General features: G+C 45.5%; 1 protein-coding gene across 2 annotated transcripts in view; it reads left to right on the plus strand.

Annotated features, from left to right (window-relative positions):
• The first annotated feature begins 9,383 nt into the window (after positions 1 to 9,383).
• Positions 9,384 to 14,998, plus strand: part of PPP2R5C (protein phosphatase 2 regulatory subunit B'gamma) — a 70,261-nt gene continuing 64,646 nt past the window's right edge. Inside the window, exon 1 of one of the 2 annotated variants that reach the window (XM_075844242.1) lies at positions 9,384 to 9,574. In XM_075844242.1, the coding sequence (XP_075700357.1) occupies positions 9,548 to 9,574 (27 nt within the window). In that variant the 5' untranslated portion in view covers positions 9,384 to 9,547. The remainder of the gene's footprint in view (positions 9,575 to 14,998) is intronic. The other variant, XM_075844241.1, reaches the window with a different exon arrangement.

Genomic DNA, 14,998 nt, shown 5'->3' on the forward strand with positions numbered 1-14,998 from the left:
TGGCATTAACATAAAAAAATATTAATAATATGAAAAATATATTAAATATATAAAATATATTTATTGAATAATATAAATTTTAAACATTTAGGGGGAAAAAAAAAAGCATAAAAATAAGCAATAAATAAATAAATCAACATGAAAAAATATATATATAATTATTATTTTTTAGTTAACTGCCCCTATATCCTGGTAGTTTCGAATGGTTTGCCTATGAAAACCATGAAATGTTCACAACTTGGCTGAGATACAGCGACCGTCTCACCGCGCCGCATTTTAGATCAGCGCTGGAAACACTATCATGCATTATTAAAAGAAAACACATGAACATGCAATGGATACCCCCGGTGACTTTGCAGCCGGTCATCAGAGAATCGGTACTGATTGATATGTTCATTTCCCCGTCCACAGCTGTGAGCATTGACCCTGGGATATTAACTCTCAATATGCGCACTAAAATCCATTTAATCTAAAAGAATATAAAAATTAAAATAAATAATTTGTAAATCCATTACAATAATGTCCTGAATGTTTATAATAAAACGTGGAAACATAAGGAGCTGAATAGGAGGCTGCAAATGATTCCATAAATGTATACTCGACATCTCTGCCTTTTCCATATAAATGAATGGGTGGTTGTCACAGCCCTGCCCCCTTTTTTGACTGAATAATAATATCATGTTGTCTGCAGAAATACTGAGAAAATATTGTTTTGGAGCTGCGGGGCAATAGCTGGCCATATATTTACCAGCGGAAAATGCAGGGTTGGTGACTACAATGGAGATGGCACAATGCCCACTGGTCCGTTTGCCAACTTTCTACATGCACTACTGCACACATTTTACATAGGGTGGTTTTGGGGTTAGTGATAGTATTCCTGGTGGTCTAGAGAGGCTTAGTGGTTAAGACCGAATATTTTTTTGGGTGGATAATAATGGTGAAGATCGTAATAGTCGGGATGTAGGGAAGGAAAAAGTACCAAAAAGTTCAATTGAATCTATAAAGGTGCCCAGTCCCCGGGGCACATACCCAGCCGGCCCATGTCCGTCTCTCCATATGTTATGTTTATCAATCTCCAGATTCCCAATAATCCGGAACCTTGTGATTCCTAGATGACCAGATCCATGATCATGTTCTTGATGCCGGTGTGCCGTCAACCTGATCCAATCCTTGCTGTCCGATTTTCCCAATTCTTTCCCTCCCCCATCATTCCCAATCACAAGCTGACCACTTGGGAACAGCTACGGATAGTCCCTCATCTATTGCGTCCATTCCACTATTTTTATGGCGACGTCTTTAATGTTTCATGAGGTTTCCTAGTTTGTACGGCGGAGTCATATTCTTTGGGTGATACGGAAAACCAGCCGCATGCAGTTTGCTCTATATGAACACTGCGGCCCCTCTAGGGGTGTAACGGACTCCATTACAGCATAATGCACTGACAAGTACCCACTTAGGATACTTCATTGTTTAACCTGCAAACATAGAGTCTAAAAACACCCCGGGGGGATTCAACGGGTCGAAAACTGGAGCAATGAGAAAAATGTGACTGCTAATGACACCTATGACCCCCCTAGTACACACAATTTACCACTGTCCTTATATGCATTAAATGTCCACCCCTCCTAAATAAGTCCAAATTTCTATACTGAGGTCACGGTCACAGGGTATGTGGACCCACTAGGCCGCGCCGCCGTAGCGGAGAGGCAGCTGACCAGGTCTCAAGTCTATACAAAAGTCTATAGCAGTTCGTAACACTCGGGTACCTGAACTAGTCCAGACAGTGGCTGTGGCTTCAGCACGGATTGAGGTCGGTGCAGCAGGTGGCGCCAGACGTGGCAGACAGTACAAGATGTGGCAGAAGACACGGGACGTGGCAGAAGACACTGGACGTGGCAAACGACAGCAGGTACAGTAGGACACGACTCCAACACTAGTAGGCACAGGAACAAGAACACAGCACGGGATACAGGAACAGGTAACAGGGCACGGGTAACAACTGGAACGGGAAACACTAAGAGACCATTTTCAAGACAGACTTGGGATAGACTAACAACGCTCAGGCAAGGATCAGAAGGGCAGGGGCTTTTTTATAGACCAGGAAATCATGTGAGTTGATGATGATGATTGTTTTCATGTGCGCGCGCTGGCCCTTTAAGAGTGGGCACGAGCGTGCACGCGCACCCTACAGGACACAGCGGACCGGAGCAGAAGTGAGCGCTGGCGTCTCCTAGGAAGGAGATGGGGACCAGCGCTCACAGATCCATGGCTGCGGGCGTCAGGAGGTGAGTAAACCCGACGGCCCGCGGCCATGGACGCTACAGCTGATATATTTCTTAATATATCTTTATAGCAGTCGGACCTCCATTTTTCTGATACAGAGCTCCAATCCCCTGTATAGACATAGAATTACATAATAAAATCCTGTCTGCCTGCAGTCACCACTAGGGGGAGCTTACTGCATACTGTGTTATTATTGAGTTCAATGTATAAACAGTATGCAATCAGCTCCTAAGCTCCCCCTAGTGGTGGCTGCAGGCAGACAGGATTTTATTTTGCAATTCTATCTCTATCTCTATGGCCCATATTTACTAAGACTGGCAAATCTTGCTCCAGGCTAAGTAAAGTGGATCTTTGGCGTAATTTTTATAAAATGTATTAAAAGGTGTGCACCTCTTAATAAAATCAACTCATTTTGCACTGTCTGAGAGGTGTAGATTTTTGACAAAATTTGCGCTAATTTCAGACATACTCAAAGGGGTTTTCCCATAATCTCTATCTACAGGATAGGTGATAAATATATGATCAGTGGGAGTCTGACCGCTAGGACTCCCACCGATCACAAGAATGGGCTTGCCTTGCCATTCCTGGGAGCCCCATAGAAATGGAGCGGTAGAGCACATGCTCGACCACCGCTCCATTCATTTCTATGGGGCTGTGGAGCGCCATCTTCGGTAGCCCCATAGAAATGTATGGAGCGGTGGCCGGGCATGTGCAGTACCGCTTCATTCCTGTGGGGCAAGTTAAGCTCATTCTTGTGATCGGTGGATGTCCCAGCGGTCGGACCCCCACTGATCAGATATCAGTGGGGGTCAGATATACCTGTCCTGTGGATAGTGATAAATAATAATTATGGGAAAACCCTTTATTACATTTGATAAAACTACGGCTGCTTGGAGACCACGCCTACTTTTCTTTTCACTTTCCGAATTTGTCGAGTGACGAGAAAAGTCGCGCATTGACGGCAAATTTGTCACAAGTTGGGATTTATCCAAAATGCGCAAACTTTATGATCAGGGCCTATGACAAATCAGCAATGTCTGCTCTGCAGGGGTCCTGGCGATCAGCAGGATTCCAGGAGCGTCACAGCCTCTTCAAAAAAAAAAAAATCCAGGCACAGTGGCGCCTCTGTATATGTGGCAGCATCTGGTACTGCAGCTCCACCCTTGGCGGTGAGGCAGCCCATATTTTCTGCTGATTGGTGGGGGTGCAGGGAGTCGGACCGCCACCGATCACACATCAATGTCCATTCTTAACCCCATCTAAATCCCTTACAATTTTTCCAACTGCTGAAAACGTTTTGTGCAAAACCAAGTATTCCGGAAATGTATTGTGTGTTTGTATCGGGGTTCGCTGCATTTGCTAATAGGTTGAGGTCGTTTTTTTTTTTTACCATGACTTATTATTTATTGAGGCGGGTGCTGACGTATTAACTCCAGTGACTATGAATTATAATCGGACACTTCCCGCTGCTAACAAGTGCGATCCTGTGCAGTGTCAGACGCTGTCACTCCTGCACAATGACCTTTTACTGGCGGATACAGGAGACATGATGGCTGCGCTCTGTTCAACATTGTGCAGAAAATATCCTGGGCCCGGGCGGAAGGAGAAAAAAAGGAAAACTGGCTCCGATCTGCATCCCTCGGACCATGTCAATCACCAAGAGCGGAGGAAAACTATATATATATACACACATTTACCAGCTCTTCTATTTAAAGGGGTTCTCAACTTTGGACAATCCTTTTCAGTAATTAGGGACACCCAGCAATAAAGTAATCCACAGCTAGACCTTTAGGGATCAGCTGTAATCTGTGGAGAAACCTGGCAGTAAGTGTTCTATTTTCCTGCAGCGCCCCCACAGAAAAAAATGATGCACTACATAGTTCTCACTTAAAATCAATGGGCTGTGCATGTGACGTATGGATGTGTCGGGTCCTCCAGAGACTTTCAGTTTCCATTGCTCACTATTTTCAAGATATCTGCTTGCTGCCGATGAAAGGATACATCTGAGGCTACCCTGGTGCTGCCACACATCTGAGGTCTTGTTACAATGTACAGGACATCCATGAGCAGAAGAAGCTTAAATCTATCTCCTGTCCTGAGAGTTTGCTACAATTGTATCCAGTCTAGACAATAGTTAATATGGCAGAATAAATCTATCTTGAGTTTGTTACAATGTATCAGTGTAGACGCCCTCTCAGTTAAACACAGTAGAAGACTAACAGTTCCTATACCAGGGGCGTAGCGTTTTTTTGCCGCGATCCCTGTATGAAATTCAACGGCCGTGGGCAAAAAACGCTGCAAAAAAACGCGGAATAAAAGCACTAAAAACTGTTTGTTTGTTTGTTTGTTTTTTTCTGCCTACAAAAAACTCAGTGTGAACTATGCCTTAGGCTGTGTTGACATCACCGTCGCTTTCCGTTGAGGGGTTCCATCGGAGGTTTCCATCGGGTTAACCCCTCAGCGGAAAGGCAAACGGAAACTTCAGCTTCCGTTTCCCTCACCATTGAACTCAATGGTGACGGAAACCTAGCTAATGGTTTCCGTCTGTCACCGTTGCGACAGGGTTCCGCCGTTTTGACGGAATCAATTGCGCAGTCGACTGTGATATCGGTTCCGTCAGACAGACTTCTCCATGTCGATTCACCAGAAATTCTTTGTTCTGGGCAATGTCAGCGTCACAAATTAATTGCAATTTTCCGGAGCCACCACAGACCCGCCACATGCCGGACTATTGCGTAAATTCCTGATAATCCAGCAAGGGACTATTTTTGGCTCATGTTGGAATATCAGGATTTAGGGACTGTAACGGCTTTCTCCGAATCACTGTATACCTTGTCAATTTTGTCATTCAGGCGTCTGAGAAAGCTGTGTGACAACCCCAGAGGCAGCAGTAATGGTGGGCATTTTGTCCGTCACCCCGTTTTCCCAGTTTATAAATGACTCTACATAACGGATTTTGTTATGGGTCATGAAGCGGTTAAGTCTAAAGGCCCTATTAGATGGAGCAATTACGGTAGGAATTTTTGTATAATTGCCCGAATGTAAGAGATAATCGCCACGTCTAATAGCGTGCAACAATCGAACGACAAATTGTTGGGTTTCTGTGGATCGCCCGCATCCACCTGAGCGAGATTATCGTCCGTCGCCGCCACATCCCGTCTTATCAGAAATCTTACAGTCGTTAGCAGTTCAGAGATGAGGTGTGGGCGAAAGAGCAACGATCACGATTGACAAGCCGCAAACGCCTCAAAAAACGGCCGTTTTTGGAGCCATTTTGTTTATTGACTATAGAAAAACAGCTCCAAAAACGGCCGTAAAAAACGCTGCGAAAAACACGAGTTGCTAAAAAAACGGCTGAAAATCAGGAGCTGTTTTCCCTTGAAAACAGCTCCTGATTTTCAGACGTTTCTAGTTGAGCGTGTGAACATAGCCTTAGGGTACACGAACACACACGGCGCGTTTGCGGCAGATACACTGCTCATCGTATCCACCCTGAACACCACAAGGAATGCCGTCCGAAAAATCGCACCACGCATTTTCCGGTGGAATTTCCGCTGCATACAGCAGGGCCCAAAAAATAATAAAAACCGTTCATACTTACCCCCTCCCTCTTCTCTGAGCGCAGTCCGGCCTTCTGTGATTGGCTGCAGCGGTCACATGGGATGAAACGTCATCCCAGGAGGCTGGACTGGAGAAGGAGCAGGGAACTCTGGGTGAGTATAACTTTATTTTATGTTTTATTACTTGCGATTTTGCGGCAGAATCGCTGTGATTCCTCCGCAAATGTCGCAACACACACCACTTTATTGCGGGTTTAAGCACCCCATTGAATTCAATGCTGAAAACTCGCAACGGAATCGCAGCATTGACATCGCAGGTCAACTTATGTGCGTTTTTTTCGGCTGCTTTTTCCGCTGTGTACGGACAGGATTTGTTGAAATCTCGCCCTCACTGCTGCTACTGTAACACGCTGCGGATTTTCCGCAATTGATCCGTTGCGGAAAATCCGCGCGTGTTTACGCCGTGTGTGTTCATATCCGGACAATCTTTCGAACGCAAACGACTCGCTAAATCATCACTCGTCGCTCGTTCATGAAAGAATATCCGCCCGTCTAATACCGTAAGTGACTCCGTTATTTTGCCGTCTCTTTCAGGCTGCAGAGTAATTAGCAATTTACTGAAGACGTCATCGCAGTAAACCGTTCGTCAGCAACACACTTTTCTGTAAGTGTAGCAGCGCCAGATGGTGCGAGCAGCCCGCGAACACGCCGCCCGCTGCACTCCTATCAATAAGCAGGGAGAAGGTAAACATGATTGTGAAGATAAATAATTAAGATGGAAAAAGACAGAAGCTGAGGGAATACAGAGGAGATAGCCGGCCGTGGCTACAGAGGCAGCACAATGCCAGGAGGGAGGTGTACGAGCCACAGAGGAGGAGATCCCTGCACTGGACTAGGATGGAAATACAGGAAAATCCGAAACTTGTCTTTGCCACTTTTCCATAAATTAGCCTGAGGGTATGTTCACTTACTAAAAAAACGTCCGAAAATACAGAGAAGTTTTCAAGGGAAAACAAAACAGCTCCTGATTTTCAGACGTTTGTTAACTACGTTTTTCGCTGCGTTTTTTACGGCCGTTTTTGGAGCTGTTTTTCTATAGAGTCAATGAAAAACGGCTTCAAAAACGTCCCAAGTAGTGACATGCACTTCTTTTTCGCTGTCATCTTTTTACGTGCTGTTTTTGGAAAACGAGACGTAAAAAAATGCCCCATCGGAACAGAACGCCGTTTTTCCCGTTGAAATCAATGGGCAGATGTTTGGAGTCGCTCTGCTTCCGATTTTTCAGACGTTTACGGCCCAAAAAACAGCTGAAAATAGCCCGTGTGAACATACCCTAAAAGTCCTGCAACCTTCTAATATACTCTGCGTTTCGATTCCTCACAACTTTCAAAATCGCTGCTTGCAGTCAGTGAACGTAAACATTCCGATTTAGGCTTCGTTCACATCTGCGTTGGGGCTCCGTTCATGGGTTCCGTCGGACCTTCCCGTGAGGGCAACCCATGAACGGAAACCAAACTGAAACAAACGGAAACCATAGTTTTCAGTTTGCATCACCATTGATTTCCATGGTGACGGATCCGTTGTAAATGGTTTCCGTTTGTCATTGTTGTTTAAGGGTTCCGTCATTTTGACGGAATGAATAGCGCAGTCGACTACGGTATTGATTCCGTCAAAACAACGAACCCTTACACAACAGTGAAAAATGGAAACCATTTACGTCGGATCCGTCACCATGGAAATCAATGGTGATGCAAACGGAAAACTATGGTTTCCGTTTGTATTCCGTTCATGGGTTCCCCTGACGGAAGGGTCCGACGGAACCCATGAAAGGAGATGTGAACGAAGCCTTACACAGGTGATGGGTTGTTACAGTGTATCAGTGTAGGCAATCTTCTGTGTGTTGAAAACAGTTGCTGCACAAACCTCTTTCCTGTCCTGGCAATGGACGTGATTAATGAAGTATAAGGCCTCATGAACGCGACCGTAGCCGTGTGCACGGCCTGTGATTGCGACACAGACGGCCGCGGAGTGTCATTCCCGGGCAGCCCGCAAATCACGGACCGTGCACACATTGATTTCAATGAGCCCGGACCGCAAATGCGGCCCGTATAATGACATGTCCTATCTTTCTGCGGTCCGGGCTCCCAGCCAACGCGGCCGCAAAACACGATCGTGTGCAGGAGGCCTTAAGAGGTAGCGGGATGGGAATGGGGGAAAGAGGCTGTAGTGTAGTAAACAAAGGTAGGATGATGGGAGAGCTAGTCTTAGGATGGGAGTGGCAGTTACAGGTTGAGAATAGTGTACAGAGGTAGGATGAGAGGAGTGGTTGTGATCGGTGGAGTATCATAGGCATAATATAAAGAGGCAGGACGATGGGAGTGGTAGTTACGGTTGGAGTACAGTATTCGGAGGTGGGAGAATTGGAGTCATAGGTGGAATATTGCATAGAGTTAGGAGGATGGGAGTGATGGTGATGGGCAGGGCCAGGTTTATAACAAATGAATCCCTGGAAAACCAGCCAAGTTATCGGCCCCCTGCTCGCCACTTGTATCCCTGGTGGTCTAGGGTAGTGAAAGTGTCGATTGTACATTTCCTAGTGGTCTCAGGCAGAGTAGAGTGTACGCAGTTATTAGGCTTTGTCCGCAAGTGTTGGATTTACCATAAACTATACGACGAATCCACGGCAGAAATCCAACGTGCCGCGGATGCGCCAAAGGATCAACCCTATTTCACACACTGTTTTTTAAGGCAAAAAAAAAAATCTGCTTCCGAATTTCTCCAGCACGTATTTTTCCACTGCGTTTTTGGACCGCGGGCAAAAAACACGGCGACAAACGCTCAGAAACGAGCGGCGCATTTTCTTTCTGCCTCAATTGATTAGAATGGGATGTCATAGGCGGAAACCACGGGAAGAAAGGACATGCCGCTTTTTTTTTTCCGCGAGCAGCCAAAAGCTGCGCGGGGAAAAAAATGCCTCTGCCTCCCATTGAAATCCATAGGGAGCGTTAAAATCAGCGCAAAAAAAACTGTGTGTGAACTTGCCCCAAGGCTGCAACTCAGATTTCTGCCGCAAATGAGCCAGCGGATTAACCCTTTCGTAATTCATGCAGGATCCGCTTAAATAATAAACAATTGTGGATTTAAAAATCTGCGCCTAAATCCTGACCGTGTGAACATAGCCTTAGGGAAGTAGGAATGACAGGCTAGTATACCAGGCAGGCTGATGGGAGTAGTGGTCACAGTATGGAAGTGTATCTGTATAGCGCTGTCATCTTCCAGGATACAATGTAGTAAATATGAGTATCGTACACATCACCATACACTATCCCTGTACGGACTACCACCTCTGAGACATCCCGTCACCTCGTCATCCACCGCCCGGAGCAGGGACGCCCCGCCGAACACTTCCCTCCCGTCCCCCGCACCGGGGACACCCCAACTCCAGCTCCACCCCTCCCGATAGCACACCGAGAGGGTGGGGGCGTGCCCAAAACAACGGGGAGGGGCCTGGATCTGTAGACGTTGACCCACGTGATTCAGTTCAGCCAATGGGAGCGGGAGCGGCCGGAGGTGAGGCGCTGCGGCAGCAGCCTGGGAAGAACTGAGAGGACTTGACGGAGCTGCCAGAGAAGAGGAGGAGGCGGGCGGGGGAGGGGTGAGTGTCACCGAGAGCCACCAGCCGCAGCTTCACCCGGAGCGCCGCCATGCCGAATAAAAACAAGAAGGACAAAGTGAGTGTTCCGTATCCGGCCGCCGCGTGTGTGGAGTGGGCGGCGGCCCGGGGCATGTGAGGGGAGGTGCGGCGCAGCAGCAGGGATTGAACTTTAGCGGGCGCTCCGGGGCCTAGCCCGCTGCCGGGGAGTGGAGTAGCAGAAGTTGCAGGGAGACGGAATCTGACTCGGGTTGTAGCCAGTCATATCTCCGGAGTACAGGGGAAACTTCCTGCGTACATCCCTCTGCTCCTTCTCCCTGCAGGATAGGGGCTGCGGAGCTCTGACAACATCTGGAGCTGCGGATCTATGAATCTACACGTCAGGGGGACAGAGTGGAAGCCGTCCATAGCAACCAATCAGGAGACTGCTTTCATTTTACACAGCCCCTCAGGAGTGAGAGCTGGAATCTGATTGGTGGCTATGAGAAACTCTGTCACTTTTCCTTATGCATCAATAAGTATTCACCCCCTGAAGATTGTGGGATGAGGTGATGCGATGCTGTCCCCTTCTATAGAAATCAATGGAGTGATCGAGTTATGTGACATTAATGCCAGCCGTCTTTTGATTTCCATGTTGCCTCGTTGTCTGTCCCAGATTATCGATTTTAATGTTTCCGGTTATGTGACACTTGGCAAAAGAAGCCAAATAAAAGGCTATGTCCAGTTTTGCACAATATTCTATAAATACTTATAATCTACATAAAGAAGTTCAGTCACTGTGTACATACATCACGTATCCTGTACTGATCCTGAGTTACATCCTGTATTATACTCCAGAGCTGCACTCACTATTCTTCTGGTGGAGTCACTGTGTATATACATTACATTACTTATCCTGTACTGATCCTGAGTTATATCCTGTATTATACTCCAGAGCTGCACTCACTATTCTGCTGGTGGAGTCACTGTGTATATACATTACATTACTTATCCTGTACTGATCCTGAGTTACAGCCTGTATTATACTCCAGAGTTGCACTCACTATTCTGCTGGTGGAGTCACTGTGTACATACATTACTTATCCTGTACTGATCCTGAGTTACATCCTGTATTATACTCCGGAGCTGCACTCACTATTCTGCTGGTGGAGTCACTGTGTACATACATTGCATTACTTATCCTGTACTGATCCTGAGCTACATCCTGTATTATACTCCAGAGTTGCACTCACTATTCTGCTGGTGGAGTCACTGTGTACATACATTACATTACTTATCCTGTACTTATCCTGAGTTACATCCTGTATTATACTCCAGAGCTGCACTCACTATTCTGCTGGTGCAGTCACTGTGTACATACATTACATTACTTATCCTGTACTGATCCTGAGTTACATCCTGTATTATACTCCAGAGCTGCACTCACTATTCTGCTGGTGGAGTCACTGTGTACATACATTACTGATCCTGAGTTACATCCTGTTTTATACTCCAGAGCTGCACTCACTATTTCTATGGTTGTTATTGTAAACCGTCAGCAAACTTGTCATCAGACGCGCCCCAGCAACACAGCTCTTAGATGCTCTTATAATGCAGGGGGGCAGTCGGTTGTTTACTGTACAGTGTCTGCTGTAATGACAACACTTCCCAGAATCCAAATCACCAGAGCAAGCTCTGTGCAACTACTGAACAAGCAGGGAATGCTGGGAGATTTCAGCTCTTCACTTTGAGTGACTCAACTTTTTATGTGTAAATTATTCTATACATTTTAAAGTATAAAAGTCCTTTTTAAAAACAAGTCAAAAGTTTTGGTGAGTGGTGGCCAAGAACTGAGACCCCCATGAAGGTGCACAGCACTCAATTGAGCACTTCTGATCCTTCATTTCAGCGATCAGTGGGGGTCTCAGGACCCGGACCCCCACTGATCAAAACTTCTGAGTGTTTTTAAGCAATAATTACCCTTTAACAGTGAAAATGCGCTCCCTGGTCCTCTCTGAACGCAATGTTTCATCCATCATCACGGTCACTTGGAAACAATGAGGATCGGGGGGTGGTGACGAGGGGGGGGGGGTGGTGACGAAGGAACGCTGCCAGAAGTTACGGTTGTCAGTAATTCTCATTAGATCCAGTGCCGTAGTGCAGCATTTCCGTTGACTTCTATGGGGAGTAAAATAAAGTTGTGTAGCCCCAGCTCTCGATTCAAGTCACACAACATGACTTCTATTCAGATGCAACTTTTTTTTTTCCCAAAAATTTCTGAAACCCACAAAAGTCAGTGGAAATCTTGCACGCCTGCAGTTCACATTGACATTTGTGGAGTGATAAAGTTGCAGTCAGTTACAACCATTGGGCACCGCTGGGTCATGGACACATTGACCAGCCCTATACGTGAACTGACGGACAGTGTACCGTAGACCTGTGGTCTCCAACTTGTGATTCATGTTGTAAAACTACAACTCCCAGCAAGACCGGACAGCAGAAGGCTGTCAAGGAATACTAGGAGTTGTGGTTTTCCAACAGCTGGAGTGATATGGGTTGGAGAATACTGTTATTTAGACTTTAGGTAGTAGCCGGTTGGACCAATTCATGATCAATAAGGTCTCCGCTTATTACCACTTTGGTATATCACAGTGTAGAAGAGGCCGCTGTACCCACCTAGCACTGCAGCCCCTTCATACCAGGCATCAGGGGTCCCAGAGGTCGCCCCCTACAGATCACTGATGGTATACACACACTATATCGAATTAATATCTATCTATCATCTCCGATCCTACATGTGCAGGACCTTGTAGTGTTGGAGGATATAATGGCAGGTATTATAACTGCAGTTTATAATCTTCCAGTAGAGACGATGCTGTATTATATTATTATGCATTTATTGGTGCCATTACATTTGCAAAATCAATTAGGGAAAGGGTTATGTACGTTCTCTGATCACTGGTAATCTGATAATACAGGTGGGCGGACAGCGGACGTTCGTTAGGCCTTGTTCACACTTTGCAGGTTTTTTTTTAATCCAAAACTGGGATTAAGTCTAAATAAAGAGCAGTATAAAGCTTTCCATTATCCTTCTCATCTCTTTACGATCCACTTATGTTTTCCACGACTTACAATTATCTATCCACAATTTCATGTTGCGACCGCTGGGACCCGCAGTGATCACAAGAATGAGGGTCCCGTGTCTCCCCGTTTGTATGTATTGGTGGTTACGTCTGGGCACTACCGCTACAATCATTCTCTATGGGGCTGCCGGAGATAGGAGAGCGATGTATTCGGCTATTTCCATCAGTCCCATAGAGAATGAATAGAGGGTAGTGCGAATGCGTAACCAACACTCCATACAAAAGGGGACACGGGACCCTCATTTTTGTGATTGCTGCTCCCACAGTGATTGTACATTTACCACCTGTCCTCCAGAGATGTTTTATCCTAGTCTGTAGTCTGCTCCCCGCAAACAAACTATAGACCACTCACTGAAAAGAGGGGGGCTATGCTTTGTCACAGAGCTCTAAGGTCGTCTTCAGTTCCCCTCCTCCATGTTTTGCTGCTTTAGTTTGTCATGACATTAAAAGTAAGGTCTCTTTTATCTTCTATTGCTGTGCAGTTGGTTAGTCTAGTGTTCCCTGTTATCAGCCATGTCATGCTGGAGAGAAGCGGACTATAGGGTCCTTTAGTGGGGTCAGTGACTGGAACCACCCTGCCCCCTTGGGCACTACTTTCTCACATATCTCAAGTGTTGAGAACTTCCAGAGACATTACATCATATGTGTGACTGATATCAGCCGCTGCTCTTATATCACTCCAGTACTATTATATCCTCCAGAGACATTACATCATATGTGACTGATATCAGCCGCTGCTCTTATATCACTCCAGCACTATTATATCCTCCAGAGACATTACATCATATGTGACTGATATCAGCCGCTCCTCTTATAACACTCCAGTACTATTATATCCTCCAGACATTACATCATATGTGTGACTGATATCAGCCGCTCCTCTTATAACACTCCAGTACTATTATATCCTCCAGAGACATTACATCATATGTGACTGATATCAGCCGCTCCTCTTATATCACTCCAGTACTATTATATCCTCCAGAGACATTACATCATATGTGTGACTGATATCAGCCGCTCCTCTTATAACACTCCAGCACTATTATATCCTCCAGAGACATTACATCATATGTGTGACTGAGATCAGCCGCTCCTCTTATATCACTCCAGCACTATTATATCCTCCAGAGACATTACATCATATGTGTGACTGATATCAGCCGCTCCTCTTATAACCCTCCAGTACTATTATATCCCCCAGAGACATTACATCATATGTGTGACTGATATCAGCCGCTCCTCTTCTAACACTCCAGTACTATTATATCCCCCAGAGACATTACATCATACGTGTGACTGATATCAGCCGCTCCTCTTATATCACTCCAGTACTATTATATCCTCCAGAGACATTACATCATATGTGTGACTGATATCAGCCGCTCCTCTTATAACCCTCCAGTACTATTATATCCTCCAGAGACATTACATCATATGTGTGACTGATATCAGCCGCTCCTCTTATATCACTCCAGTACTATTATATCCTCCAGAGACATTACATCATATATGTGACTGATATCAGCTGCTCCTCTTATAACACTCCAGTACTATTATATCCCCCAGAGACATTACATCATATGTGTGACTGATATCAGCCGCTCCTCTTCTAACACTCCAGTACTATTATATCCCCCAGAGACATTACATCATACGTGTGACTGATATCAGCCGCTCCTCTTATATCACTCCAGTACTATTATATCCCCCAGAGACATTACATCATATGTGAGACTGATATCAGCCGCTCCTCTTCTAACACTCCAGTACTATTATATCCCCCAGAGACATTACATCATATGTGTGACTGATATCAGCCGCTCCTCTTATATCACTCCAGTACTATTATATCCTCCAGAGACATTACATCATACGTGTGACTGATATCAGCCGCTCCTCTTATATCACTCCAGCACTATTATATCCTCCAGAGACATTACATCATATGTGTGACTGATATCAGCCACTCCTCTTATAACACTCCAGTACTATTATATCCTCCAGACATTACATCATATGTGACTGATATCAGCCGCTCCTCTTATAAACACTCCAGTACTATTATATCCTCCAGACATTACATCATACGTGTGACTGATATCAGCCGCTCCTCTTATAACACTCCAGTACTATTATATCCTCCAGAGACATTACATTATATGTGTGACTGATATCAGCCGCTCCTCTTATATCACTCCAGCACTATTATATCCTCCAGAGACATTACATTATATGTGTGACTGATATCAGCCGCTCCTCTTATATCACTCCAGCACTATTATATCCTCCAGAGACATTACATTATATGTGTGACTGATATCAGCCGCTCCTCTTATAACACTCCAGCACTATTATATCCTCCAGAGACATTACATATA

The sequence above is a fragment of the Rhinoderma darwinii genome, chromosome 12 (assembly GCF_050947455.1).
Source record: "Rhinoderma darwinii isolate aRhiDar2 chromosome 12, aRhiDar2.hap1, whole genome shotgun sequence".
Classification (NCBI taxonomy): domain Eukaryota; kingdom Metazoa; phylum Chordata; class Amphibia; order Anura; family Rhinodermatidae; genus Rhinoderma; species Rhinoderma darwinii.